The 27,500-nt window shown below is 39.3% G+C and overlaps 1 protein-coding gene across 5 annotated transcripts in view; it reads right to left on the bottom strand.

Moving 5' to 3' along the window:
* The window catches only part of fhod3a (formin homology 2 domain containing 3a), a 93,504-nt gene extending 66,963 nt beyond the window's left edge, over nt 1–26,541 (bottom strand). For all 5 annotated transcript variants that reach the window (XM_051664065.1, XM_051664067.1, XM_051664066.1 and 2 more), the window contains exons 1-3: nt 26,233–26,541; nt 16,654–16,766; nt 1,595–1,659 (exon numbers count right to left, since the gene is read on the bottom strand). In XM_051664065.1, coding sequence (XP_051520025.1) covers nt 1,595–1,659; nt 16,654–16,766; nt 26,233–26,397 — 343 coding nt within the window. In that variant the 5' untranslated portion in view covers nt 26,398–26,541. The remainder of the gene's footprint in view (nt 1–1,594; nt 1,660–16,653; nt 16,767–26,232) is intronic.
* Nucleotides 26,542–27,500: the final 959 nt, after the last annotated feature.

Genomic DNA, 27,500 nt, shown 5'->3' with positions numbered 1-27,500 from the left:
CTTGAAAATTGCTCTGCTTGTTTTGAGCGACCGCTTAGACCCGCCCCGACAACATCGCTCAACTAATGGTGTGAGTTGTGGGTGGGGCTATCTCTTTATATGACCAACGGCAGACAGCATTTTCAGAAAGCTGTTTTGAAAACAACGTTTACTTTTACAATTCTGTTTGGTGGTGCAGAAATTACATACTTCAGCTTTAAAGGGATAGTCCAGCCAAAAATGAAAATTCTCTCATCATTTACTCACCCTCATGCCATCCCAGATGTGTATGACTTTCTTTCTTCTGCTGAACACAAATGAAGATTTTTAGAAGAATATCTCAGCTCTGTAGGTCCATACAATGCAAGTGAATGGTGACCAGAACTCAGAAGGTCCAAAAAGCAGATAATCCCTACTGGAAAATGTTTTGGAACATGGTAGCTGGTACAAGCTGATCAAGAGCTGGTCCTTAGCTGGTCCAAGTTGTTCATGAGCTGGTCCAAGCTGGCCCTTAGCTGGTCTACCATGTTCCAAAAACCAGCTTGACCACCCACCTTGAGCTGGTATGACAAGCTAGTAGCTGGTCTAAGCTGGTCTCCCAGCTTGGACCAGCTCATGACCAGCTTGGACCAGCTCATGACTAGCTTGGACCAGCTAGAAACCAGCTACCATGTTCCAAAACACAGCTACCACCTTAAACTGGATTTTCCTACAGGGAAGGCAGTAATCCATATGACTCCAGTGGTTTAATCCATGTCTTCTGAAGTGATATGATAGGTGTGGGTGAGAAACAGATACAAATTTATTTTTATTTTATTTTTTATAAATCTCCACCTTTGACCAGCCCTGACCAGTAGATGGCGATATGCACGAAGAATGCAGTCGCCGAAAAACACAAGAAGAATGTGGAAGTGAAAGTGAAAGTGGAGATTTATAATAAAAAGAACTTAAATATTGATCCGTTTTTCAGCCACACCTATCATATCACTTCAGAAGACATGGATTAAACCACTGGATTACTTTTATGCTGCCTTTATGTGCTTTTTGGAGCTTCAAAGTTCTGGTCACCATTCACTTGCATTGTACAGAGCTGAAATATTTTTCTAAAAATCTTCCTTTGTGTTCTGCTGAAGAAAGAAAGTCACACATCTGGGATGGCATGAGGGTGAGTAAATGATGAGAGAATTTTCATTTTTGGGTGAACTGTCCCTTTAAGATCCCCTGTATACAGATTACATAACGAACAGTATAAAGTTTAGAAAATGGTCTTTACAACTGAGATTTATAGCGCATGTAAACAATTATCTGTACACCCTCCTCTGTCTGAAGAATACACAGTCTTGTATCTTTTTGTCTAATTTTCAAACACTTTTTTGCTTTAAATCAAAGTTTGTAATGTAATTCACCTCTGAGACGGTTGGTTTGATTCATGGCTCATAACTCTTTTATGAAGGATTTCATGAAATCCCTATGGAAGAAATGAATGGGAAAAATACTTACGGCTGAAAAAGTAGGCGGGCACTGTTGCGCTCTGTTCACATATGATGAAGAATGTTTTTTGACTGTTAATAAAGTATGTTCTTTAGGTATGTAGGTGTGTGTGTTGGAGACTCACCGATACACGCGTGAACACGAACGCTCAGCTGAGTGCGTAAAATCACACTGTGTTTCTTCCCCCTCCTGAGAGACAGAAAAACAAACAGAGAGAATGAAGCAATGATGCTCGTTAAATAAATCAGAAATTATAAAACAAATACAGTGATGCAGCTGAGAGCGAAACACTCACAAACACACATTTGCTTAACTACCCGAATAAGGACATACCATAGACTTGTATTGTTTTTATTTAAAGCTAATCATAGTCACACAGACTGCAACTATGGGTTATAGTTATTTAGATGGTTTATTTGTTGGGTATCGGTCAGTTTTGCACATCCCTAAAAGAAACCTCTGGGTTTACAAAGCCTTATTATAATGGCACGAAGTGCTGAAACCCTATTGCAATTGTAGGGGTTCACTTTTAATATTATTATTCTCCGCTAAAACTGATGGTGGTGACCAAACCGTAAGGCCTGGAGACATGAAACTTTGTGGGAAAATTGCTCGCTACTCAGGCGAATGGACTCGCCTCTATTGGCCAATGGGGGGGCGCTAGAGTGAACAAAACAAGACACATACACATTTTGGACCTTTACTGTTGATCTGAAATGCCTAGAAACAAAAAGATTCAAAAAGATTAAAATTTTAGCTCCACCCACTAAGTTTTCCGCAATTTTGAACTGTTTGCAAAACCTACTTTTTCGAATTAGTCCTACACCATTTTCCCAGTCAGAACCAAACCAGCACAGAAAGATTCACTGGAGTCCCAATATCAATAATTATCCAAAAAAGTTTTAACGTGGGGGCCTGGGTATCTCAGCGAGTATTGACGCTGACTATCACACCTGGAGTCACGAGTTCGAATCCAGGGCGTGCTGAGTGACTCCAGCCAGATCTCCTTAGCAACCAAATTGGCCCTGTTGCTAGGGAGGGTAGAGTCACATGGGGTAACCTCCTCGTGGTCGCTATAATGTGTGGTTCTCGCTCTTGGTGGGGTGCGTGGTGAGTTGTGCGTGGATGCCGCGGAGAGTACCATGAGCCTCCACATGCTGTGAGTCTCCGCGGTAACGCGCTCAACAAGCCACGTGATAAGATGCACGGATTGACGGTCTCAGACGCGGAGGCAACTGAGATTCATCCTCTGCCACCCGGATTGAGGCGAGTAACTGCGTCACCCCGAGGACCTACTAAGTAGTGGGAATTGGGCATTCCAAATTGGGGAGAAAAATGTGGTAACTTTCGATTCATCATCGCATTGGTATGCCAAAACATACTCAGCGCACGTGGCCACTTTTACTAAAACAGTTATAACTCTTGAACGGAATGAGATATTTCACAAAATCTGAGACACTTATGTAGGAGGTCAATCTAAGGACACATGAAACAAATTGCGCACCTCGACCACTTGGTGGTGCTATACCAATGACAAAAATAAAATTGGCTCTAACTACGGAACCACTGGTCCAATTGACTTTAAATTTTGCACGCAGTGCAGTCGCGTATCTTGAAAAACATGGTTGCAATACAACAACCAAATTTTAGCAGCTATCTAACAAGGTTAAAAAAAGGCAGACCGAAAAGAAACTTGGTAGGCCTATTTGTATCTTGGCCCAAAAGGTCTGTGCAAAATTTGAAAAAAATTGGCCATCGCGTTTTACATTCGTGTAGATCGTTGTATATATTGCTGTGTTTCACAGAGAAATACGTTATTCATATCATATGACAGATCTCCTCATTCTGAACAACTTTGCCTCAAGAAACATTGGTGTGAATCAAATCGTTCATTAAATACTTGAGAGTATTTAAAAAAACAACAACTGTGTGTTTTATTCACTTTCACTCAGATCATGATTTAAATGGCTGATTATCACTTTACAAATACTTATTTTTCTCTCTATTACTCAGAACCTGCTATTTTATTATATCAACACACTTTTACTCTAACGCATCTTTTGAAAAGCAATACATTTTAATGCTTTTATTACAGACTCACCTACATATATACACTTATTCCAACATGATTAGCTTGTGCGGTAGCGCACCTGATAGGGTGTTGGACTTAAAGTTGGAGGACCACAGTTCAAGTCCAGCCATGAACTCAAGCTGACATGTGACATTACAGAGTGATAATAGCAGCACAAAATAAGGATAAATGTGCTTTTTCATCTAGCTTCTGCATTTTGTAACACTATTGTTAGGTTTGGAGTCTGGGTAGCTCAGTGGTAAAAGACACTGTCTACCACCCCTGGAGTCACTAGTTCAAATCCCAGGGTGTGCTGAGTGACTCCAGCCAGGTCTCCTAAGCAACCAAATTGGCCTGGTTGCTAGGGAGGGTAGAGTCACATGGGGTAACCTCCTCGTGGTCGCTATAATGTGGTTCGCTCTTGGTGGGGCGTGTGGTGAGTTGAGCGTGGATGTCGTGGTGGATGGCAAGAAGCCTCCACATGCACTATGTCTCCATGGCAACACGCTCAACAAGCCATGTAATAAGATGCATGGGTTGACGGTCTCAGACACAGAGGCAACTGGGATTCGTCCTCTGCCACCCAGATTGAGGCAAGTCACTACACCACCACAAGGACTTAAAAGCAAATTGGGCATTCCAAATTAGGGGAAAAAAAACAAAACACTATTGTTAGGTTCAGACAAAAGTTTTAGGTTAGGGAGGTGTTTTAAAAACAATAATAATAAAAAATTCACCTTCAAACCGCGTCTGAATACGACACCATTTTACTCGCTTTTGGCGCCCCCAGCTGGACATTTCATTGAAAACCTGCAGCTTAACGTGTTATACAGCACGTACATTTTAACTTGCAAAAATGTTGTCATGTTCACGTAAATTTCATGACACCAGGCTGTCAATCTGAGAACACATGGAAAAAATGTCGTCCCTCGGCCACTTGGTGGCGCTATAACAGTCAGGAAAATGCCATTTCTCTGTGCTAACCTGATTTTTCTGACTTTATCATTGTTTTAGCTGCTAACAGACTATCTAATTAATACTTCATATCTGTTACATATGTACTTAAAGGCCCTTAAACACTTGAACTCCGTTAATTGCTGCTTGCAGCTATATTTCATTTTATTTTCTGTTTCACTTTACAGGTTAATTTTAGTATAACTGCCTATATGATTTATCTACGACCAATTTCCTGCAACTATGTAAATATATTGTACCCAAACTCCTCCAGATACAGATTACATAATGTACCGTATAAAGTTTAGAAAATGGTCTTTACATAAATTCAACAACTGAGATTTATAGCACATGTAAACGATTATTTGTGCACCCTCCTCTATCTGAAGAAAGTTCTTTAGACACATACAAACCGCAGGAGCGCACTTCATCCGTAGGTACTAGCCTCACCAGGACCTCTGACCCCTCTATGCAAACAATGATAAACATATGAGCACAGATCTATCTCTCTAAGAGTAAGACTGCTATTCAACCGCTCGCCATCTGTGCAATTTCATCACCATGGAGACTCTACACTGATGAACACTGAGGTCCTTTCCAGTCTCTATCGCACACGTGCTGGGTCTCTCTTTCGCGGTTTCAAATCAAATCAAATCAAATCACTTTTATTGTCACACAACCATATACACAATTGCAATGGTGTGTGAAATTCTTGGGTGCAGTTCTGATCAACACAGCAGTCGTGACAGTGATGAGACATATACCAATTTACAATAAACATCAGATTTACACAACACAATTTAAAGTCTAATATACACATAATTACACATAACAATATACAAATAATAACATACACTGTACAGTATACAATACACACCTTATAGATACACATTATTCAATAAAAAAAAGTATATATGGAATGTACAGTATTGTACTGTATTGACATTCAGCCTGTCGGTTGATAGTCAGTTGTTAAAAGAGAACATAATATAATAATAATAATATAATTTATGACAGTCCGGTGTGAGATATAAGAGTAATAAAGTGCAGTGCTGATGTATTTTGATCGTGGGAGATCAAGAGTTCAGAAGTCTGATTGCTTGGGGGAAGAAGCTGTCATGGAGTCGGCTGGTGCGGGTCCTGATGCTGCGATACCGCCTGCCTGATGGTAGCAGTGAGAACAGCCCATGGCTCGGGTGGCTGGAGTCTCTGATGATCCTCCAAGCTTTTTTCACACACCGCCTGGTATATATGTCCTGAAGGGAGGGAAGCTCACCTCCGATGATGTGTCTGGCAGTTCGCACCACCCTTTGCAGTGCTTTGCGGTTGTGGGCGGTGCTATTGCCGTACCAGGCGGAGATACAGCCAGTCAGGATGCTCTCTACAGTGCAGGTGTAGAACCGTGTGAGGATGTGGCGGTTCATTCCAAACTTCCTCAGCCGTCTCAGGAAGAAGAGGCGCTGATGAGCCTTCTTCACAACGACTTCAGTGTGGATGGACCATGTGAGTTCCTCAGTGATGTGGACACCCAGGAACTTGAAGCTACTGACTCTCTCCACTGGTGCTCCATTGATGGTGATGGGACTGTTTTCTCTGTCTTTTCTTCTGAAGTCCACCACAAGCTCCTTTGTCTTACTGACGTTGAGGGAGAGGTTGTGCTTCTGACACCAGTGTGTCAGAGTGTGCACCTCCTCTCTGTAGGCTGTTTCATCATTGTCAGTGATCAGACCTACCACCGTCGTGTCATCAGCAAACTTAATGATGGCATTGGAGCTGTGTGTTGCCACACAGTCATGTGTGTACAGGGAATACAGGAGTGGGCTGAGAACACAGCCCTGCGGGGCTCCAGTGTTGAGGGTCAGTGATGAGGAGATGTTGCTGCCTATTCTAACCACCTGGCGTCTGCTTGACAGGAAGTCCAGGATCCAGCTGCACAGTGAGCTATTTAAGCCCAGAGCCCGGAGTTTCTCATCAAGCTTGGAGGGCACTATGGTGTTGAATGCTGAGCTGTAGTCTACAAACAGCATTCTCACATAAGTGTTCTTTTTTTCCAGGTGGGAGGGAGCAGTGTGTATTGTAGATGCAATGGCATCATCAGTGGAGCGGTTGTTGCGGTAAGCAAACTGCAGCGGGTCAAGAGAGAGAGGCAGCACAGAGCAGATGTAATCTCTGATTAGTCTCTCAAAGCATTTGCTGATGATGGGGGTCAGAGCAACAGGACGCCAGTCATTTAAGCAAGTGATTTTGGATTGCTTTGGAACAGGCACAATGGTGGATGTTTTAAAGCATGTGGGGACTACAGACAAAGAGAGGGAAAGGTTGAAAATGTCCGTAAAAAAGCCAGTTGGTTCGCGCACGCTTTGATGACGCGGCCTGGAATGCCGTCTGGGCCTGCGGCTTTGCGGATATTCACCCGTCGGAAGGATCGGGTTACATCCACTACAGAGATGGAGAGTGAACTAACCTCTGTAGCTTCGGCCGTGAGAGCTCTCTCCGCGAGGGCGGTGTTATTTCCCTCAAAACGAGCATAAAAAGTATTTAGCTCATCCGGGAGAGAGGCAGCGGTTTCACTTTTAACACTGGTTCAGATGGAAGTAAGTGAGCGTTTTCGATCGATTCTGTTTCAGGAAGTAAAAAAAAAGGGATCCTGCATTGATTGCGTTAATTTTGTTAACGCGTTAAACAAAAACTGTTAATCATAGAAATGAACGCGTTAAATTTCCCATTTTTCTTTATCCACTGTATCCACCATAGCATAGTGATCAAGCTGCTCTCAGTAGTCCTTCTCACCAGTATGTGTTATTTCCTGTCACTAGCTAGCAGATCACTAAAAGAGTCTAATTTGAGTTATTTTGACTTGTTAAATTTTGTTGGGTTCCCTCTACTTTGAAGTATTTTGGGGGGGGATTTTCTCCCCTTTTATCTCCAATTGGAATGCCCAATTCCCAATGCGCTCTAAGTCCTCGTGGTGGCATAGTGACTCGCCTCAATCCGGGTGGCGGAGGACGAATCTCAGTTGCCTCCGCGTCTGAGACCGTCAATCCGCGCATCTTATCACGTGACTTGTTGAGCGCATTACCACGGAGACGTAGCACGTGTGGAGGCTTCACGCTATTCTCCACGGCATCCACACACAACCCACCACACGCCCCACCGAGAGCGAGAACCACATTATAGTGACCATGAGGAGGTTACCCCATGTAACTCTACCCTCCCTAGCAACCGGGTCAATTTGGTTGCTTAGGAGACCTGGCTGGAGTCACTCAGCACACCCTGGGATTCAAACTCGTGACTCCAGGTGTGATAGTCAGCGTCAATACTCACTGAGATACCTAAGCCCCCTACTTGAAGTATTTAAGTTAAAATTACAACATGGTAATTTTAATTTGAGAAAACTCTTTTCAAACATGTGGAACCACTGTCCATAATTTAACCAAGTTCAGACAAATAATTTTTTTTATTTTTTTTTTTAAAGTGAAGGCAACATAACATTTAATAAAAAATATATTATTTATATTTTTGTTTTATTAATATTTAATATTAATAATTTAATATTAATTAATATTATTCCAGACACATTTACATATATAAAAATATGTATATATATATATATATATGTATATATATATATATATATATATATATATATATATATATATATATACCAGTCATGGGAAAAAGAAAGTACACCCTCCTTGAATTCTATGGTTTTACGTATCAGGACATAATAAATCTCATCTGGTCCTTAGCAGGTCTTAAAATTAGGTAAATACAACCTCAGATGAACAACAACACATGACATATTACACCGTGTCATGTTTTATTTAACAAAAATAAAGGCAAAATGGAAAAGCCATGTGTGAAAAACTAAGTACACCTTATGATTCAATAGCTTGTAGAACGACCTTTAGCAGCAATAACTTCAAGTAATCATTTTCTGTATGACTTTATCAGTCTCTCACATCGTTGTGGAGGAATTTTGGCCCACTCTTCTTTACAACGTTGCTTCAGTTCATTGAGGTTTGCGGGCATTTGTTTATACACAGCTCTCTTAAGGTCCCGCCACAGCATTTCAATCGGGTTGAGGTCTGGACTTTGACAGGGCCATTGCAACACCTTGATTCTTTTCTTTTTCAGCCATTCTGTTGTAGATTTGCTGGTGTGGTTGGGATCATTGTCCTGTTGCATTGACCCAATTTCGGCCAAGCTTTAGCTGTCAGACAGATGGCCTCACATTTGACTCTAGAATACTTTGGTATACAGAAGAGTTCATGATCGACTGAATGACTGCAAGATACCCAGGTCCTGTGGCTGCAAAACAAGCCCAAATCATCACTCCTCCACCACCGTGCTTGACAGTTGGTATGAGGTGTTTGCGCTGATATGCTGTGTTTGGTTTTCGCCAAACGTGGCACTGTGCATTATGGCCAAACATCTCCACTTTGGTCTCATCTGTCCAAAGGACATTGTTCCAGAAGTCTTGTGGTTTTTCAGATGCAACTTTGCAAACCTAATCCGTGCTGCCATGTTCTTTTTAGAGAGAAGAGGCTTTCTCCTGGCAACCCTTCCAAACAAACCATACTTGTTCAGTCTTTTTCTAATTGTACTGTCATGAACTTTAACATTTAACATGCTAACTGAGGCCTGTAGAGTCTGAGATGTAACTCCTGGGTTTTTTTCGCTGAGCATTGCACGGTCTGACCATGGGGTGAATTTGCTGGGACGTCCACTCCTGGGATGATTGGCAACTGTCTTGAATGTTTTCCACTTGTGAATAATCTTTCTCACTGTAGAATGATGGACTTTAAATTGTTTGGAAATGGCCTTATAACCCTTCCCAGATTGATGGGCAGCAACAATTGCTTCTCTAAGATCATTGCTGATGTCTTTCCTCCTTGGCATTGTGTTAACACACACCTGAATGCTCCAGACCAGCAAACTGCTAAAACTTCAGCTTTCATAGAGGTGGTCACACTCGCTGATGATCAATTAATCAAGGGGATTTGATCAGCAGCACCTGGCTACTACTTAGCCTCTTAATTCCTATGGAAGCAGTAAGGGTGTACTTAGTTTTTCACACATGGCTTCTCCATTTTGGCTTTATTTTTGTTAAATAAATCATGACACAGTGTAATATGTCATGTGTTGTTGTTCATCTGAGGTTGTATTTACCTAATTTGAAGACCTGCTAAGGACCAGATGATTTTTATTATGTCCTGATACGTAAAACCATTTAATTCAATTTATTTATTTTTAAATTTAATTTTATTTCGTTTTCTTGATGGGGTCAGCTAAAATGTTGCCAGTGCAAGTAAAAAAATAAAATAAAATAAAAATAGCTTCTGAACTACCAACTGGGCCAGCAGAGAAAATCCATATTGTTGAGCCATTTAACACTTATTTTACATATTTAAAACATATTTACAGATTTAAAACAAAGTAAGAAGCTGGATCCTGATAAAACAGAGAAAAGTGTGGCAACGGTCAAAGACATCAGCTAGAGCATGTTTTCAAAGAAAGAAATTAAAAAGCAGCGCAGAACAGCCTCTTAGCCCACAAACAAAGCAACTGATGCCCCCGACTCATTCAAACTAATTTAACTCCATGACACATGGAAAATAACTACAAGCCCACCACACTGATCACAGGATCACCCTAAAACAACCACTGTCACATAGAGATGTAAGATCTTTCGTTTGACATTTGACCAAGCAACTAACCAAACGTCTGACCCAAAATCTTCATCTCTTTAGAAGTACACCTTCAGAAGTATTCCACTCACCACCAGCCTAGGGACTCTTTATATGGTCATTTCAAACCAGACTTGCTGTTTCTTCACAAAATAATAAAAGAGTTTGATATTGCGTCATCATCAGAGCTGGAACCAAGCTCTTCCAGTGAGTGCAATTACTGTCTATAATTTCCACATGTTCCATTACAAAATACTTTTACCATGTTTTATGACAAGCCAGAGGCCTGTAACATACAGTAAAGTGAGAGGTCAGAAAGAAGAACATATTGACTGACCTACAACAGAGCGAGAGAGAAACACGGACCATATATCAGTCCAGCTCTTCATTCTTTCCATGAACTCACCGTTCCCAGAAAACTCTGGATATGACATTGTCCAACAGATTCAAGAAACAATATGAAGATGCAAGAAATGATTGAGTGCACAGCTCTCTCACTGCACTGATTAAAAAACACTCCAGAACCTTCTAGAGTTTCCACAATATGTTTGATCCACAACGGCTAGATCATTCAAAAGATTCCGTCAACTTTCCCTTCTGTACACTTGGACTGAAAACTCTGTTGAATGCTTTTTTTTTTCATGACACCTGATGCAAAAGTTGTTTTGTTTTTATTTGAAAATATCCACTGCAAAAAATAAATGTAATTGTCAGTATCTTGATTTCCAGTAAAAACATCTAAACATCCATAAACAACATACATTTAATTGAGAAGCAAAATTGCATAAGATATTAAAACTTGTTTACAGAGAATTAATCGGGAATATTCTTCTAACAGTACCACTTGGTAAATTGTTTTTCTTTCTACCTAACATATTTTTGGCTGATTTGAAGCAAAATGTTTAATTGTTTTTGAAAAAATATCTTGGGATAAATACTTGTATATGTGATAATTATAGTAAAGGTAGAATATTTGATTCTGGACTGTTGAATTATAGGAATGAGATCAGTAAGTGTGTTCAGGTGATGTGGTTGAGCTGCTGTCACACTGCAGTGTAGAGCTGTGCTCATATCACAAAAATTCCTGCACATGACACACACAAACACACTGTCACATGCTAGATACTCAACATGAAGTGGCTGTGAGAGACATGATGTGACATGTGTCAAAATGTGACACATGACAGGACAACAGAAGAGTGTTGTGTAGTATAGTGTGGTCTGTGTATTCTAGTGTGCAGTACTGATTATGCAGTATACGGTATGTGGTATAGCGTGTGTAGTATATAGTGGTGCAGTATAGTGTGTAGTATAGAGTATGTAGTATATACTGGTGCAGTACTGATTATGCAGTATAGCGTGGTGTAGTATAGAGTAGGTTGTATAATATGTGTAGTTTATAGTGGTGCAGTATTGATTATGCAGTACAGTGTGGTGTAGTATAGAGTATGTAGTATAGTATGTGTAGTATAGTAGGATTAGTATATAGTTGTGCAGTATAGTGTGATGTAGTATAGAGCATGTAGTATATACTGGTGCAGTACTGATTATGCAGTATAGTGTGGTGTAGTATAGAGTATGTAGTATAGACTGGTGCAGTACTAATAATGCAGTATAGCGTGGTGTAGTATAGAGTAGGTTGTATAGTATGTGTAGTATATAGTGGTGCAGTATTGATTATGCAGTATAGAGTATGCAGTATACAGTATGTAGTATAGTATGTTTAGTATATAATGGTGCAGTATTGATTATGCAGTATAGAGCATGTAGTATAGTATGTGTAGTATATAGTGGTGCAGTACTGATTATGCAGTATAGTGTGGTGTAGTATTGAGTATGTAGTATAGCATGTGTAGTATACAGTGGTGCAGTATAGTGTGTAGTACAGAGTATGTAGTATATACTGATGCAGTACTTATTATGCAGTATAGCGTGGTGTAGTATAGAGTAGGTTGTATATTATGTGTAGTATAGGGTGGTGCAGTATTGATTATACAGTATAGAGTATGCAGTATACAGTATGTAGTATAGTATGTTTAGTATATTTACATTTACATTTACATTTATTCATTTGGCAGATGCTTTTATCCAAAGCGACTTACAAAAGAGATATACACTAGTATATAGTGGTGCAGTATTGATTGTGCAGAATATAGCATGTAGCATAGTATGTGTAGTATATAGTGGTGCAGTATTGATTATGCAGTATACAGTATGTAGTATAGTATGTTTAGTATATAGTGGTGCAGTACTGATTATGCAGTACAGTGTGGTGTAGTATAGAGTATGTGGTATAGTATGTGTAGTATAGTAGGATTAGTATATAGTGGTGCAGTATAGTGTGATGTAGTATAGAGCATGTAGTATATACTGGTGCAGTATTGATTATGCAGTATAGAGTATGTAGTATTTACTGGTGCAGTATAGAGTATGCAGTATAGTGTGGTGTATTATAGTGTATGTAGTATAGCATGTGTAGTATATAGTGGTGCAGTATTGATTATGCAGTATAGAGTATGCAGTATACAGTATGTAGTATAGTATGTTTAGTATATAGTGGTGCAGTATTGATTATGCAGTATAGAGCATGTAGTATAGTATGTGTAGTATTTACTGGTGCAGTATAGAGTATGCAGTATAGTGTGGTGTATTATAGTGTATAGCATGTGCAGTATATAGTGGTGCATTATTGATTATGCAGTATAGAGTATGTAGTATTTATTGGTGCAGTATAGAGTATGCCGTATAGTGTGGTGTATTATAGTGTATGTAGTATAGCATATGCGGTATATAGTGGTGCAGTATTGATTATGCAGTATAGAATATGTAGTATAGCATTATGTTTAGTATATTGTAGTGCAGTATTGATTATGCAGTATAGTGTATGTAGTATAGCATGTATGTGTAGTATGTGTAGTATATAGTAGTGCAATATTGATTATGCAGTATAGTGTATGTAGTATAGCATGTATGTGTCGTATGTGAAGTATATATTAGTGCAGTATTGATTATGCAGTATAGAGTATGTAGTATAGCATGTATGTGTAGTATATAGTAGTGCAGTATTGATTATGCAGTATAGAGTATGTAGTATAGCATGTATGTGTAGTATATAGTAGTGCAGTATTGATTATGCAGTATAGAGTATGTAGTATAGCATGTATGTTTAGTATATAGTGGTGCAGTATTGATAATGCTGTATAGAGTATGTAGTATAGTATGTATAGTATATAGTAGAGCAGTATTTATTATGCAGTATAGAGTATGTAGTATTTACTGGTGCAGTATAGAGTATGCAGTATAGTGTGGTGTATTATAGTGTATGTAGTATAGCATGTGCAGTATATAGTAGTGCAGTATTGATTATGCAGTACAGAGTATGTAGTATAGCATGTATGTTTAGTATATAGTGGTGCAGTATTGATAATGCTGTATAGAGTATGTAGTATAGTATGTATAGTATATAGTAGAGCAGTATTGATTATGTGGTATAGTGTGGTGTAGTATAGAGTATGTAGTACAGTATGTTTAGTATATAGTAGTGCATTATTGATTATGCAGTATAGTGTGCTGTAGTATAGTGTATGTAGTAAAGCATGTGCAGTATATAGTAGTGCAGTATTGATTATGCAGTATAGTGTGGTGTAGTATAGTGTATGTAGTATAGCATGTGCAGTATATAGTGGTGCAGTATTGATTATGTAGTATACAGTATGTAGTATAGCATGTATGTTTAGTATATAGTAGTGCAGTATTGATTATGCAGTATAGTGTGGTGTAGTATAGAGCATGTAGTATAGCATGTGCAGTATATAGTGTTGCAGTATTGATTATGTAGTATAGCATGTATGTGTAGTATATAGTAGTGCAGTATTGATTATGCAGTATAGAGTATGAAGTATAGCATGTATGTTTAGTATAAAGTAGCGCAGTATTGATTATGCAGTATAGTGTGGTGTAGTATAGAGCATGTAGTATAGCATGTGCAGTATATAGTAGTGCAGTACTGATTATGTAGTATACAGTATGTAGTATAGCATGTATGTTTAGTATATAGTAGTGCAGTATTGATTATGCAGTATAGTGTGGTGTAGTATAGAGTATGTAGTATAGCATGTGCAGTATATAGTAGTGCAGTACTGATTATGTAGTAGCAGTATGTAGTATAGCATGTATGTTTAGTATATAGTAGTGCAGTATTAATTATGCAGTATAGTGTGGTGTAGTATAGTGTATGTAGTATAGCATGTGCAGTATATAGTGTTGCAGTATTGATTATGTAGTATACAGTATGTAGTATAGCATGTATGTTTAGTATATAGTAGTGCAGTATTGATTATGCAGTATAGTGTATGTAGTATAGAGTATGTAGTATAGCATGTGCAGTATATAGTAGTGCAGTATTGATTATGTAGTATACAGCATGTAGTATAGCATGTATGTTTAGTATATAGTAGTGCAGTATTGATTTTGCAGTATAGTGTGGTGTAGTATAGTGTATGTAGTATAGCATGTGCAGTATATAGTGGTGCAGTATTGATTATGTAGTATACAGTATGTAGTATAGCATGTATGTTTAGTATATAGTAGTGCAGTATTGATTATGCAGTATAGTGTGGTGTAGTATAGAGTATGTAGTATAGCATGTGCAGTATATAGTAGTGCAGTACTGATTATGTAGTAAACAGTATGTAGTATAGCATGTATGTTTAGTATATAGTAGTGCAGTATATAGTGGTGCAGTATTGATTATGTAGTATACAGTATGTAGTATAGCATGTATGTTTAGTATATAGTAGTGCAGTATTGATTTTGCAGTATAGTGTGGTGTAGTATAGAGTATGTAGTATAGCTTGTATGTTTAGTATATAGTAGTGCAGTATTGATTATGCAGTATAGTGTATGTAGTATAGAGTATGTAGTATAGCATGTGCAGTATTGATTATGTAGTATACAGTATGTAGTATAGCATGTATGTTTAGTATATAGTAGTGCAGTATTGATTATGCAGTATAGTGTGGTGTAGTATAGAGTATGTAGTATAGCATGTGCAGTATATAGTAGTGCAGTACTGATTATGTAGTAAACAGTATGTAGTATAGCATGTATGTTTAGTATATAGTAGTGCAGTATATAGTGGTGCAGTATTGATTATGTAGTATACAGTATGTAGTATAGCATGTATGTTTAGTATATAGTAGTGCAGTATTGATTTTGCAGTATAGTGTGGTGTAGTATAGAGTATGTAGTATAGCTTGTATGTTTAGTATATAGTAGTGCAGTATTGATTATGCAGTATAGTGTATGTAGTATAGAGTATGTAGTATAGCATGTGCAGTATTGATTATGTAGTATACAGTATGTAGTATAGCATGTATGTTTAGTATATAGTAGTGCAGTATTGATTATGCAGTATAGTGTGGTGTAGTATAGAGTATGTAGTATAGCATGTGCAGTATATAGTGGTGCAGTATTGATTACGCAATATAGAGTATGTAATGTACAGTATGTAGTATAGCATGTATGTTTAGTATATAGTAGTGCAGTATTGATTATGCAGTATAGTGTGGTGTAGTATGGAGTAGATTGTATAGTAAAACATGTTTGACCCCTTTCGAATTTTCATCTGGATAATCTGGTAGTGATGTCTGATTCATGAATCATTCTTTTTAGCCGATTCTCAGCCAGTAACCGGTCAAGCTGGTACACAAAATCGAACTGAATTGAACTTTAGTTCCATGTTGATGATGTAAGATGCACAGCAGTACCTGTACTTGCAACAAAGCATGTCGAACCGAATGAGCCGGTCCCACGAACTGTCGAAGTTTGCAGAGGATTACCGAGCACTTGCTATATGTTGAGACGGTAATGGCAGTAGCCGAATAAAACATTTATAAACCTACAGATGTTTGTTTCTGGTATTTTTGAATTATTTAAAAAAAGAATTGCAAATGAAGGTCTTGAGATTTAAGTAGGCATTTTTACTCAATGTTGTTACTACAAATTATTAACAATATATTCGTTTTCTAGTTGTGTTTGTAGGTGATGGTCATTTTCAAGAAATGTAAGTTTCTTTAATGACAAAAAAAAAAAAAACGTACTGGAAATATGCTTATGACTAGTTAATAAATACCAGTTTTATTACAGTAAAACATGCAAAAACGTTTTCATTCAAGAGATTTATTCATTCAAGGGTTTATTGTGCATGCAGATTATATGTTTTAAATTGTTCTAAGCTGAATCATGGTTTCTGGTGAGTTGATTAAACCTAGTTTATTCTCTTTAAATGCTTTAGACATGTAGAACAGCTCCACGTTTGTGCATCAGTGTCTGTATTGAGTGCTTTAGATGCAAAACTTTAATGTAGGAAGCTTATCCCTGGCATCAAGTATGCATTATGATGTAGGATGCAGTACAGTATGTATCATAAAGTTTGTACTGTAGGGTATCACGTGAGGTCAGTCTTACCCTCCGCAGTCGTCCTGCTGAAATCCCTCCAGCTCATCTCTCTGTTCATCCAGTGATAACTCCAGATCCAGATAAACTCCATTATGAGACAGCTGAAGAGTGCAGTCATCGAGCTACAGAGAGACACAGTACAGTGAACACACTACAGCTCATCAGCAGGACATTATGGGCAGCTGATCCTGTCATGCAAAGAGGTTAGTGCTATGAATCGGGTGTTTAAAGTCAAAATGAGTAGCTCTTTTCCTCTCTCTAACCCTTTTCAATTCACAGTGGCAAAATAAAAGTGTTTTACACGTTCAGTCGTAAAATTAATATTTGTTGAGACATAACATATTAGAGCAGAGGGTTTTCCTGTTACAGACACAAATGCACATGTGGTTCTATTTCACTGACTCTTGGGAGAGAAACTCCAGTATTAACAAAACTAAATTCAGGTTTGTAGCATGGCGCATGTGTGCGTACACGCGAACAGATTTGTAGTTTTGATGAACCATCAGGTCAGTTGTCAGGGTAATCTGGCAGATCCGACGTGCAGTGACCTCTGACCGGCGTGTCAAAATGCGCGTTACACACGTACTGAATGTTTTATGCATTAAAACACTAACATTCATGACCAGGAGCAGACTGGCTATAGGGTGAACGGGGACTTTTCCTGGTGGGACGGCCACGAAACGAGGCCAATCGGGGATGAACGGGCAGTGATAAGCTGAGACGGGTCGCAGCGTTACGCCGAATGGGCCGCGACTGACTGATGAGGGAGGTGAAATGGCACAGCGATATACAGAAAAGGACAGCAACACCCTCCCACCGCTCAACAACTTTTGGGCCAGTTTCTATGTAAAATCCAAGGCCGATTTCTCTTTCCAGACCAACCCTGTCCATGACTGAAATGTATCCTGAGCAGCTGCTGGGCAGACAGCTCAAACCCCTGGGTGCAATAGTAGCCTATGACATGCACAGGTGTGCATATAAATTAAATCATAATGCAAACAGACACTCAGACAACAGTATATTTGGGAAATTGCTCTAAAATGCATCAACAGCTGCAGACATCTTGTATTTTCAGTGAACTTGATTCAACTAACAAAACCATGACACGCAGACAGTGCCCTAACACTAAACCTAACCTAACCTAACCCTAACACTAAACCTAACCTAATCTAACAAACCTAACCCTAACCTAACCATAACCTAACCCTAACTTAACCCTAAACCTAAACTAACCCAAAACCTAACCTAAACCTAACCATTACCTAAACTAAACCCTAAACCTAAACTAAACTAACCCTAAACCTAACCTAACCATAACCTAAACTTAACCCTAAACCTAACATAAACTAACCCTAAACCAAACCTAACCCTAACCATTACCTAAACTTAACTTAACCCTAAACCTAACCTAAACTAACAGTAAACCTAACCTAACCCTAACCATTACCTAAACTTAACTTAACCCTAAACCTAACCTAAACTAACCCTAAACCTAACCTAACCATAACCTAAACTTAACTTAACCCTAAACCTAACCTAAACTAACCCAAAACCTAACCTAAACATTACCTAAACTTAACCCTAAACCTAACCTAAACTAACCCTAAACCTAAACATAAACTTAACCCTAACACCTAACCTAATCTAACCTAACCTAACCCTAACCTAACCATAACCTAACCCTAACCAATTTGCGACACCGCCATGGACACAAAGATGACATTTCTACGAACTTGACGTGTTAGATTATTTTAAACATTTCTTATTTTTATCACCTTGGACAACCTTATTTGTCAATGACTCAAATGCCTTTTGTGATGTATTTGTGAATTTCTGTCTTTTACATTCATAACCGTCCAATCTGCTGAAGTAGCAGGTGTTGAGAATAAGGTTTAGGACAAAAACCACTGATATTTCTCACCGCACACTCATAGATTTGAATGAACGCATCACATCCGGTCGGGTGGTTGCATACGATCTACAAAATATTTAAATGCATCCAAAGCTCAAATCAGATCAGAAATTTTAGTTTGGCAGATTTATGGTTCTAACACTTGCGTCTGTATTTAGTCAGAGCTCAGCCAAACCCTAATCAAACACTCACGCTCCAGTTTAAGAGTCCAGCTTTGATTTAAGACGATGTTCGGGCCAATGGACACATCTCATCCAAGAATGTGTTGCATAAGCCTGACATGGACAGGCAAACGGTCAGATCATAAACTAAACCTGCCGAATGTAAAGTGAGAGGATGAGATCTTCTACATGTGAAATCATGAGCTGGTTGGTTTGCTCAGCTTAGTATGAAAGAGAGAAAACTGAAGGCCAACCGCGGTCACGGTTTCATCTGAAATGTAAAAATGTAGTCGAGTCGTGTAACTGACAACACATATGATTTCTACACTCTGAACTCACATCAGTACGCAATGGTACAGTGCTACCGTTCACCATTATCAGAGTAAATGGTGAACTGATCTCAAATCTGCGACTAAAGCAAACATCCTCAAACAGCTGTAATGACACATTGATTAATGTATTTACACAGACTGTTTAATTCTGCACAGAGGTCACATAAATGCTCTTACACAGAAATTATTGCAAAAATAATGTTTTAAACATGGCCGGGTCTATGGGGGGGCCAAGCCCCCTAAGTGCCCCACCAAAGACTGTATACCACCGATTACATATTATGATCTTAAAGATGAGTGGGCGAGTGGTTGTGGTTTTATTGAACCAGGAGAGGGGTGTCAGAAGTGTCAGGGGGGCACATGGATAATCTAGCAGGGCAATGCCCCCCATAGCCCCCCCCCCAGACCCGGCCATGCCTGAGAGTCTTAATAGCTGCTGAAGGTATTATAAAATTAGCTCAAATATGTAATAAATAAATACACAAAGGGCAGGGAATGTGCGGAAATCTACGAATGATGCGTGAATCTGCAGAAATCTGCAGGTTTTCTGTGAAATTCTGTTCACGCAAATAACGTATGTCTCAGCAGGAGTCCGAAGGAGTGAGTTTAGCACCGTCTGATGTAGAGGTAGACAGATATATCAGTTTTACAGATTAATCGGTGCCGATAGTTGCTTTTTAGAACTATCGGTTATTGGTAAAAATATATGCCAATAGTTGCCGATGTTTTTTTTTTTTTTGGATTCCTTATTAATAAACCTTACCTGGTGATATGTATATATATATATATATATATATATATATATATATATATATATACATATATATATTATTATTTATTGTATTTTTTTTCTCTCCAATGTGGAATGCCCAATTCCCAATGTGCTGTAAGTCCTCGTGGTGGCGTAGTGACTCGCCTCAATCCGGGTGGCGGAGGACGAATCTCAGTTGCCTCCGCGTCTGAGACCGTCAATCCGCGCATCTTATCACGTGACTTGTTGAGCGCGTTACCACAGAGACGTAGCGCGTGTGGAGGCTTCACACTGTTCTCCGCGGCATCCACGCACAACTCACCACACGCCCCACCGAGAGCGAGACACCACATTATAGTGACCACAAGGAGGTTACCCCATGTGACTCTACCCTCCCTAGCAACCGGGCCAATTTGGTTGCTTAGGAGACCTGACTGGAGTCACTCAGCACGCCCTGGATTCCAACTCGCGACTCCAGATGTGATAGTCAGCGTCAATACTCGCTGAGATAACAGAGGCCCCAGTGATATGTATATTAACCAAAACTTTATCTGGTGAACATATTGGATATAAAACGCTTCATTTGAGCATTGTAACCAAGTCTCCGTTATTTCAAAATAAGAGTCCCAGGTTACACACCCAATCTTCATTTTATCGCGTTATTATTGGGATTTTTGTTGAATAATAAACTGCATCTTGCATTTTATTCAATTTGGACTCTCGTAGCCTCTGTGTCTGTGCCCGTCATGGTAAGAAAATACTTTTCTAAAAATCGATGTTAATAAACTATCGGCCTTTTCCACCACCTTGGCAAAATCCACTATCGCTCGACTTCTTTTACGTCTCACATCAACACAGTTCTTGGCTTGTTTTGGATGTGTAGCCTCAATAAAGAGTATGGCATGCAGCTGCCCAAACAAAATGTTCATTTTATTAATTAAAGGTAAAATTTGTTGTTACAATATCACAGTATATAACTGACAATTATGGGGTTTTTTCATAATCGTGCAGTCCTATAATCCACCTGGCATGGCTAGGACTAAGGGGGTCTTTACTGTGCCCCCTCCCACCCCCCCACCCCCCAGTTGGACAAAGAAAAAACCTGTTGCCCACCCTAAAGGTCATCATGCCCACCGAAAGATCACATCCTAGTATTGTCCCTGCCACCAGGTAATATTCACCTCTCCTCAATAAGTACTGAAGATTAGGTGTTTGTTCAAATCACTATCCCACAGTTTGACTAACAGTAATAGCGCCAAGCATGATATTCGTATCAGAGACTCGGACAGACTGTACTGTAAGTCTATATAAAGTGACACACTGGCACTATTTTCAGATGCCGCTGCAGCTCAGTCCTGTTATAAAGAGAAAAGACAAAAAGCTGAACTCTCATCAAACATATTTTAAAACTGAGCACAGCAGCTCTCTCACATTCTTGGGTTATAAATAGTTCTGGCTGAATGTTCATCCGCAGTGTAAGTGGTAGTTAGTGAAGAACGAACTCTTCTGAGGACCAGCGACTGTCTGAAGATCCGTTACTACAGTTAACGATTAACCCAAACGCCTCGGGCTTCACGGAGAGCAAGAAAAATCACAAATGAGACAATGTCACGTTAGTCTCTCCTAAATGGAGAGCAAATGGAGCTGTTTCTAATCTGAGTAAACTCACATGTTCCTCTTCTAGAGTTTCACAAGTGATATGAACAATGTCTCAAACTGTGCTCAGATTTCCATTCAAATGTCTCAAAATGACCCGAATTATTTCTCATTAAATGCATCTAAGAACAAATGATCTGAACGATGCTATCCGCACTTTTAGGAGGAACATCTAAGGCATAACTGAGAATTTAAAGGGATCATTCACCCAGAAATGAAAAAGTCATCATTTATTGACGCTCTTGTTGTTCCAAACCCACATGACTTTCTTTATTGTACAGAACACAAAAAGAGATGTTTTAAAGAATTGCTGATTTCGGGGCCTGGGTAGCTCAGTGGTAAAATACGCTGGATACCACCCCTGGAGTTCGCTAGTTCGCTAGTTCGAATCCCAGGGTGTGCTGAGTGACTCAAGCCAGGTCTCCTAAGCAACCAAATTGGCCCGGTTGCTAGGGAGGGTAGAGTCACATGGGGTAACCTCCTCGTGGTCTCGGTGGGGCGCATGGTGAATTGAGCGCGGATGCGCGCTATGTCTCCGTGGCAACGCGCTCAACAAGCCACGTGATAAGATGCGCGGGTTGACTGTCTCAGACGCGGAGGCAACTGGGATTCGTCCTCCGCCACCCGGATTGAGGCAAAATCACTATGCGACCACCAGGACTTAGAGCGCATTGGGAATTGGGCATTCCAAATTGGGAGAAAAAGGGGAAAAATCTCCCCCCCCCCCCAAAAAAAAACAAAAAAAAGAATCGCTGATTTCCATTCAATAGCAGTTGAAAGTGACTCAAGTTAGAATCCAAAAGTCTTATAAAAGCAGTCGATGTGACTCATGCGTCATATTCCAAGTCTTCTGAAGGCCTCCGATCCCTTTGCATGATGAACAGACCGAAATTTAAGTGGTTATTCACCTTCTGATCAAAAAATGATCGACTCATGTACACATTTGGGTTCTGCACCAGTTGATCATATTTTATTCCGTGCCATCCGCTAAAATGTCTCCTCTTGAGTTCCACTGAAGAAAGATAGTCATGTGGGTTTAGAAAGACATGAGGGTGAGTAAATGATGACAGAATTTTCATTTTCGGGCAAACTTTTCCTTTAGGTCTCTTGAGCTATGAAAGAGCAACCTCTGAGTGATAACGTTTCCAGACATGTCAGTGTGTGAAGAAACTTCTTCCATCAACTGCACTGACCTGTGTTTTATTTTACAGATTTGACCAAAACAGCCAATTACTGTCCACTGCTGTTACCATGACAACCAATCAAATGGCAGAGCGACACTGAAAAATGCACCTATGTCCCATACAACAGACAAAACAGAGAGAGAGTTTAAAAGAAAAACAATATGATGTCAATTTACCAAAAACCTCTATCAAACCGAAAATTTAAAGGGACAGTTCACCCAAAAATATAAATTATCTCATCATTTACTCACTCTCATGCCATCCCAGATGTGTGTGACTTTCGTTCTTCTGCAGAACACAAATGAAGATTTTTAGAAGAATATTTCAGCTCGGTAGGTCCATACAATGCAAGTGAATGGGTGCCAGAACTTTGAAGCTTCCAAAAGCACATAAAGGCAGTATAAAAGTAATCCATACGACTCCAGTGGTTTAATACATGTCTTCTGAAGTGATATGATAGGTGTGGGTGAGAAACAGATCAATATTTAAGTACTTTTTTACCATAAATCTCCACTTTAACTTTTTTAACACTTTTTCCTTCTTCTGTTTTTGGTGATGAACAGTCTTAATGCATATCACCCCCTACTGGGCAGGAATGAGAATTTATGATATAAATGACTATATATATATATAGTTCTGTTTCTCACTCACACCTATCATATCACTTCTGAAGACATGGAATAAACCACTTGAGTCATATGGATTACTTTTATGCTATCTTTATGAGCTTTTTTGAACTTCAAAGTTCTAGTCACCATTCACTTGCATTGTATGGAGCTGAAATATTCTTCTAAAAATCTTTATTTGTGTTCTGCAGAAAAAAGAAAGTCACACACATCTGGGATGCCAGGAGAGTGAGAAAATCATGATAAAATTTTCATTTTTGGGTGAACTGTCCCTTTAAGAAGAATGTAATGGACTGACGACCTCAGTCACCACTGACTTTCATTGTATGGGAAAAGGATGCAATATAAGTAAATGATGACTGAGGCTAACATTCTGCCTAACATCTCTTTTTGCGTTTCTCGACATGAGGGTGAGTAAGTGATGACAGAATTTACATTAAGGGTGAACTCGCCTCAATAACAGAACTACTTCCAATATAATTTAATCAATTTAAAGTAAAGCCATGCAAAACTATGAAATCCTTTAAATCAGGGGTTGTCTGACGCTGACTATCACACCTGGAGTTGCGAGTTCGAATCCAGGGTGTGCTGAGTGACTCCAGTCAGGTCTCCTAAGCAACCAAATTGGCCCGGTTGCTAGGGAGGGTAGAGTCACATGGGGTAACCTCCTCGTGGTCACTATAATGTGGTTCTCGCTCTCAGTGGGGCGTGGGGTGAGTTGTGCGTGGATGCCGCGGAGAATAGCGTGAAGCCTCCATACGCGCTACGTCTCCGCGGTAACACGCTCAACAAGCCACGTGATAAGATGCGCGGATTGACGGTCTCAGATTATGGTTTCACGTATTCATTCTAAATAAAGCTACAGAACAAATTTAACCACATTTACAGATAAATTCTGAAATATATAATAACCCTAGCTCTATATTCTGATTGACATCGGCAGTCTTTTTATACTTTCCAGCACTTTCCTTCAGATTGCGTGCATTAAATATTTTAGCCTACTTTTAACATTTGCACATTTCAATTTCATTACAAAATTCCATCAAATTGAACTGTCATTTTTTTTACTAAATATATTTAATGAAACTAAAAACATTTTATTATTATTATTATTTTATTAAAGATTAGTCAGTCCAATTTCACAGAATTGTGTTGTGAAATTAAAATGCATAAATCTCAAAATGATTTCTTGAGTGTCAGTGAAGTTGCCATTATACTGAGACATTTATTTAACCGATTTGTGTGAATAAAACCTTATGTTGTGTTCATCATGTGTTGAGTTTAAGAGTATGACTCATGTATTTCCAGCATGTAAAGTGAGCTGCAGTGCAGTAATCTCTGTGTGTGAGTGTTTATGTGATGTAAATGTCCTTTAAGCTCCAGTAATCTGTCACAGTTACTCTGTTATACGATTGGTTTTACTCAACATCTTGTGTTCTGTTCTGCACAGTTATTTGTTATTTGTTTAGCCCTTTGCACATCGTTTAAAAGCAGCTTTATAGAAAATCATAACTCAGTAATGTTTAAAACGGTCATAATAGGAGGTCTGAGTATCTCAGTGAGTACTGGCGCTGACTACCACATCTGGAGTCGCGAGTTCGAATCCCAGGGTGTGCTGAGTGACTCCAGCCAGATCTCCTTAGCAACCAAATTGGCCCTGTTGCTAGCGAGGGTAGAGTCACATGGGGTAACCTCCTCGTGGTCACTATAATGTGGTTCTCGCTCTCGGTGGGGCGCATGGTGAGTTGTGCGTGGATGCCGCGGAGAACAGTGTGAAGCCTCCACATGCGCTACGTCTCCGTGGTAACGCGCTCAACAAGTCACGTGATAAGATGCGCGGATTGACGGTCTCAGACGCGGAGGCAACTGAGATTCGTCCTCCACCACCCGGATTGAGGCGAGTCACTACGCCACCACGAGGACTTAGAGCGCATTGGGAATTGGGCATGAGAAATTGGGGAGAAAAAATAAAAAGATTACGATCAAAGAACATATTTCAAATCAAATAAAATTTGATAATATCGGAATCATAAATTGTGTTTCTTAACCTCATATTACACAAAAAAACGCAATTTTCCCAGTTTAATGCGCATGTGCATTGTAAAGATGATTGACAGGTGACAGGTGATGTCTGTCTCTAAAGGTGATTGGCTCTTTTAACTGGAAGGCGGGACTTCCTTTCTACATCGGTTGACCGTTCCAATTTCCACACTGATTTTAATAGAAGTGGCCTGTCTCTGCTAAATAATCTCTGATATAACTTTACACAGATGTAATCGTTTACATCTAAAATAATGTTTATCACTGATAGAGAAGCCCTTTAAACACTGTAATCAACTACACAAACGGTTCACTTCATTCTCATATATTCAGTGTAGTCGGATCAGTATTGGGCAAGTTACTCTAAAAAAAGTAATTAATTACTAACTACTAATTACATCTTCTACAGTGTAATTAGATTACTAATTATGCTGTCTGAAAAGTAACTGCATTACTTATTACTAATTACTTTCAAAAACCCTGATCAACCTTCTTTTAATTCTTTCAAATAAGTCATAATAAAATCTAATTAATTATTCATGAACTGCCCAAAGAATTTAAAGGGGCAGCGTTAAATTAGAAAATATATTTTAAACATTTGACATTAAATTTGGATTTTAAATTCATTTTATATAGAATTGGTCTATAGTCTCTATACAGTATTTAACGCAATTACATCAGAAGTGACTGTAATTAAATTACTGGAAAATTAAGAGTAATCCCTTACTTTACTTTTTCAATGAAAAAGTCATTTAATTACAGTAATTAATTACTTAGTAATGCGTTATGTAGTAATGCATAAAAAGCAAACTGACCTCAACACTTTTGCTAAGTTTTATTTTATTTTTTAAATATTCTATCATTTAAAATGAATGATATAATACTGGTAGTGTTGACTATTAAGACTTTCCTGTGATTAATCTCACCTTATGTGGCGCTTTGAGGAGTCGGTGAACTCCGGCGATCTGATTTATCAGAGGAATATCTTCTCTGAACGTGTATTGAGGTGGTCGGGTCGGTTCGGGGAAGTTGGTACTGTTGAACGGATCGGTGTCGTCTAAAAACTGAACCCGGCACACAAACGAAGACATGGTGCATCCATGCACGACCGTTTCCAAGCGCGTCCTGTCCGGTAACGACACAGTCAGCAGCTCCTTCACTTCAGTTCACCGCTGAAATGTGGATGAAAGTGGAAGTATATATGACCTGCAGCTGTGCGCTCCCCGTCCTGTCCTGTCCTGTCCTGTCGCGGAGCGCAAGTGTCCGTGTGACGGGTGAAGGTGCGGGACAGCCGGACGCCCCCCGCGGATTAAGCGCTTTACCCGCAGGACACTATGAAGGAGAAACCGCGACATCTGGTGGTCAGACTTGATTCGATGAGTCTAAATGGTCATAAACAAAGCAACACCTTTGCTGTTCGAAGTCAAAATGTTCCAACCATAGAAAAAGACTAAAATAATTTTTTTAAATACAATATGCAGTATAAATCAGCCACAATGCAGAAGAAACACACAGAAATGAAGAGATGGGACACACACACACACACACACACACACACACACACACACACATACACACACATTAACACAAACACAAACACACATACACACACACACACACACACACAAATACACACACATTAACACACACACAAACACACACACACACACGCACACACACAAATACACACACATTAACACACACGCAAACACAAACACACACACACATACACTCACACACACACACACACACACACACACAAACACACACTCACACTCACACACACACACACACACACACACACACACACTCACACACACATACACAAACACACACACACACACATACACACATAAACACACACACAAACACACACATACACACACACACACACACATAAACACTCACACAAACACACACACATACACACACACACACATAAACACACACACAAACACACACACATACACACACACACACAAACACACACACACACACACACACACATAAACACACACACAAACACACATACACACACATACACACACACACAAACACAAACACACATATACACACACACACACACACGCGCACACACACACACACACACACTCACACACACACACACACACACACACACACTCACACACACACAAACACAAACACACACACACATACACACACACTCACACAC

Source organism: Myxocyprinus asiaticus, chromosome 30, assembly GCF_019703515.2.
Source record: "Myxocyprinus asiaticus isolate MX2 ecotype Aquarium Trade chromosome 30, UBuf_Myxa_2, whole genome shotgun sequence".
NCBI classification, from domain to species: domain Eukaryota; kingdom Metazoa; phylum Chordata; class Actinopteri; order Cypriniformes; family Catostomidae; genus Myxocyprinus; species Myxocyprinus asiaticus.
Note: the sequence above shows the minus strand (reverse complement) of the source record. Positions and strands in the feature narration are given on the sequence as shown.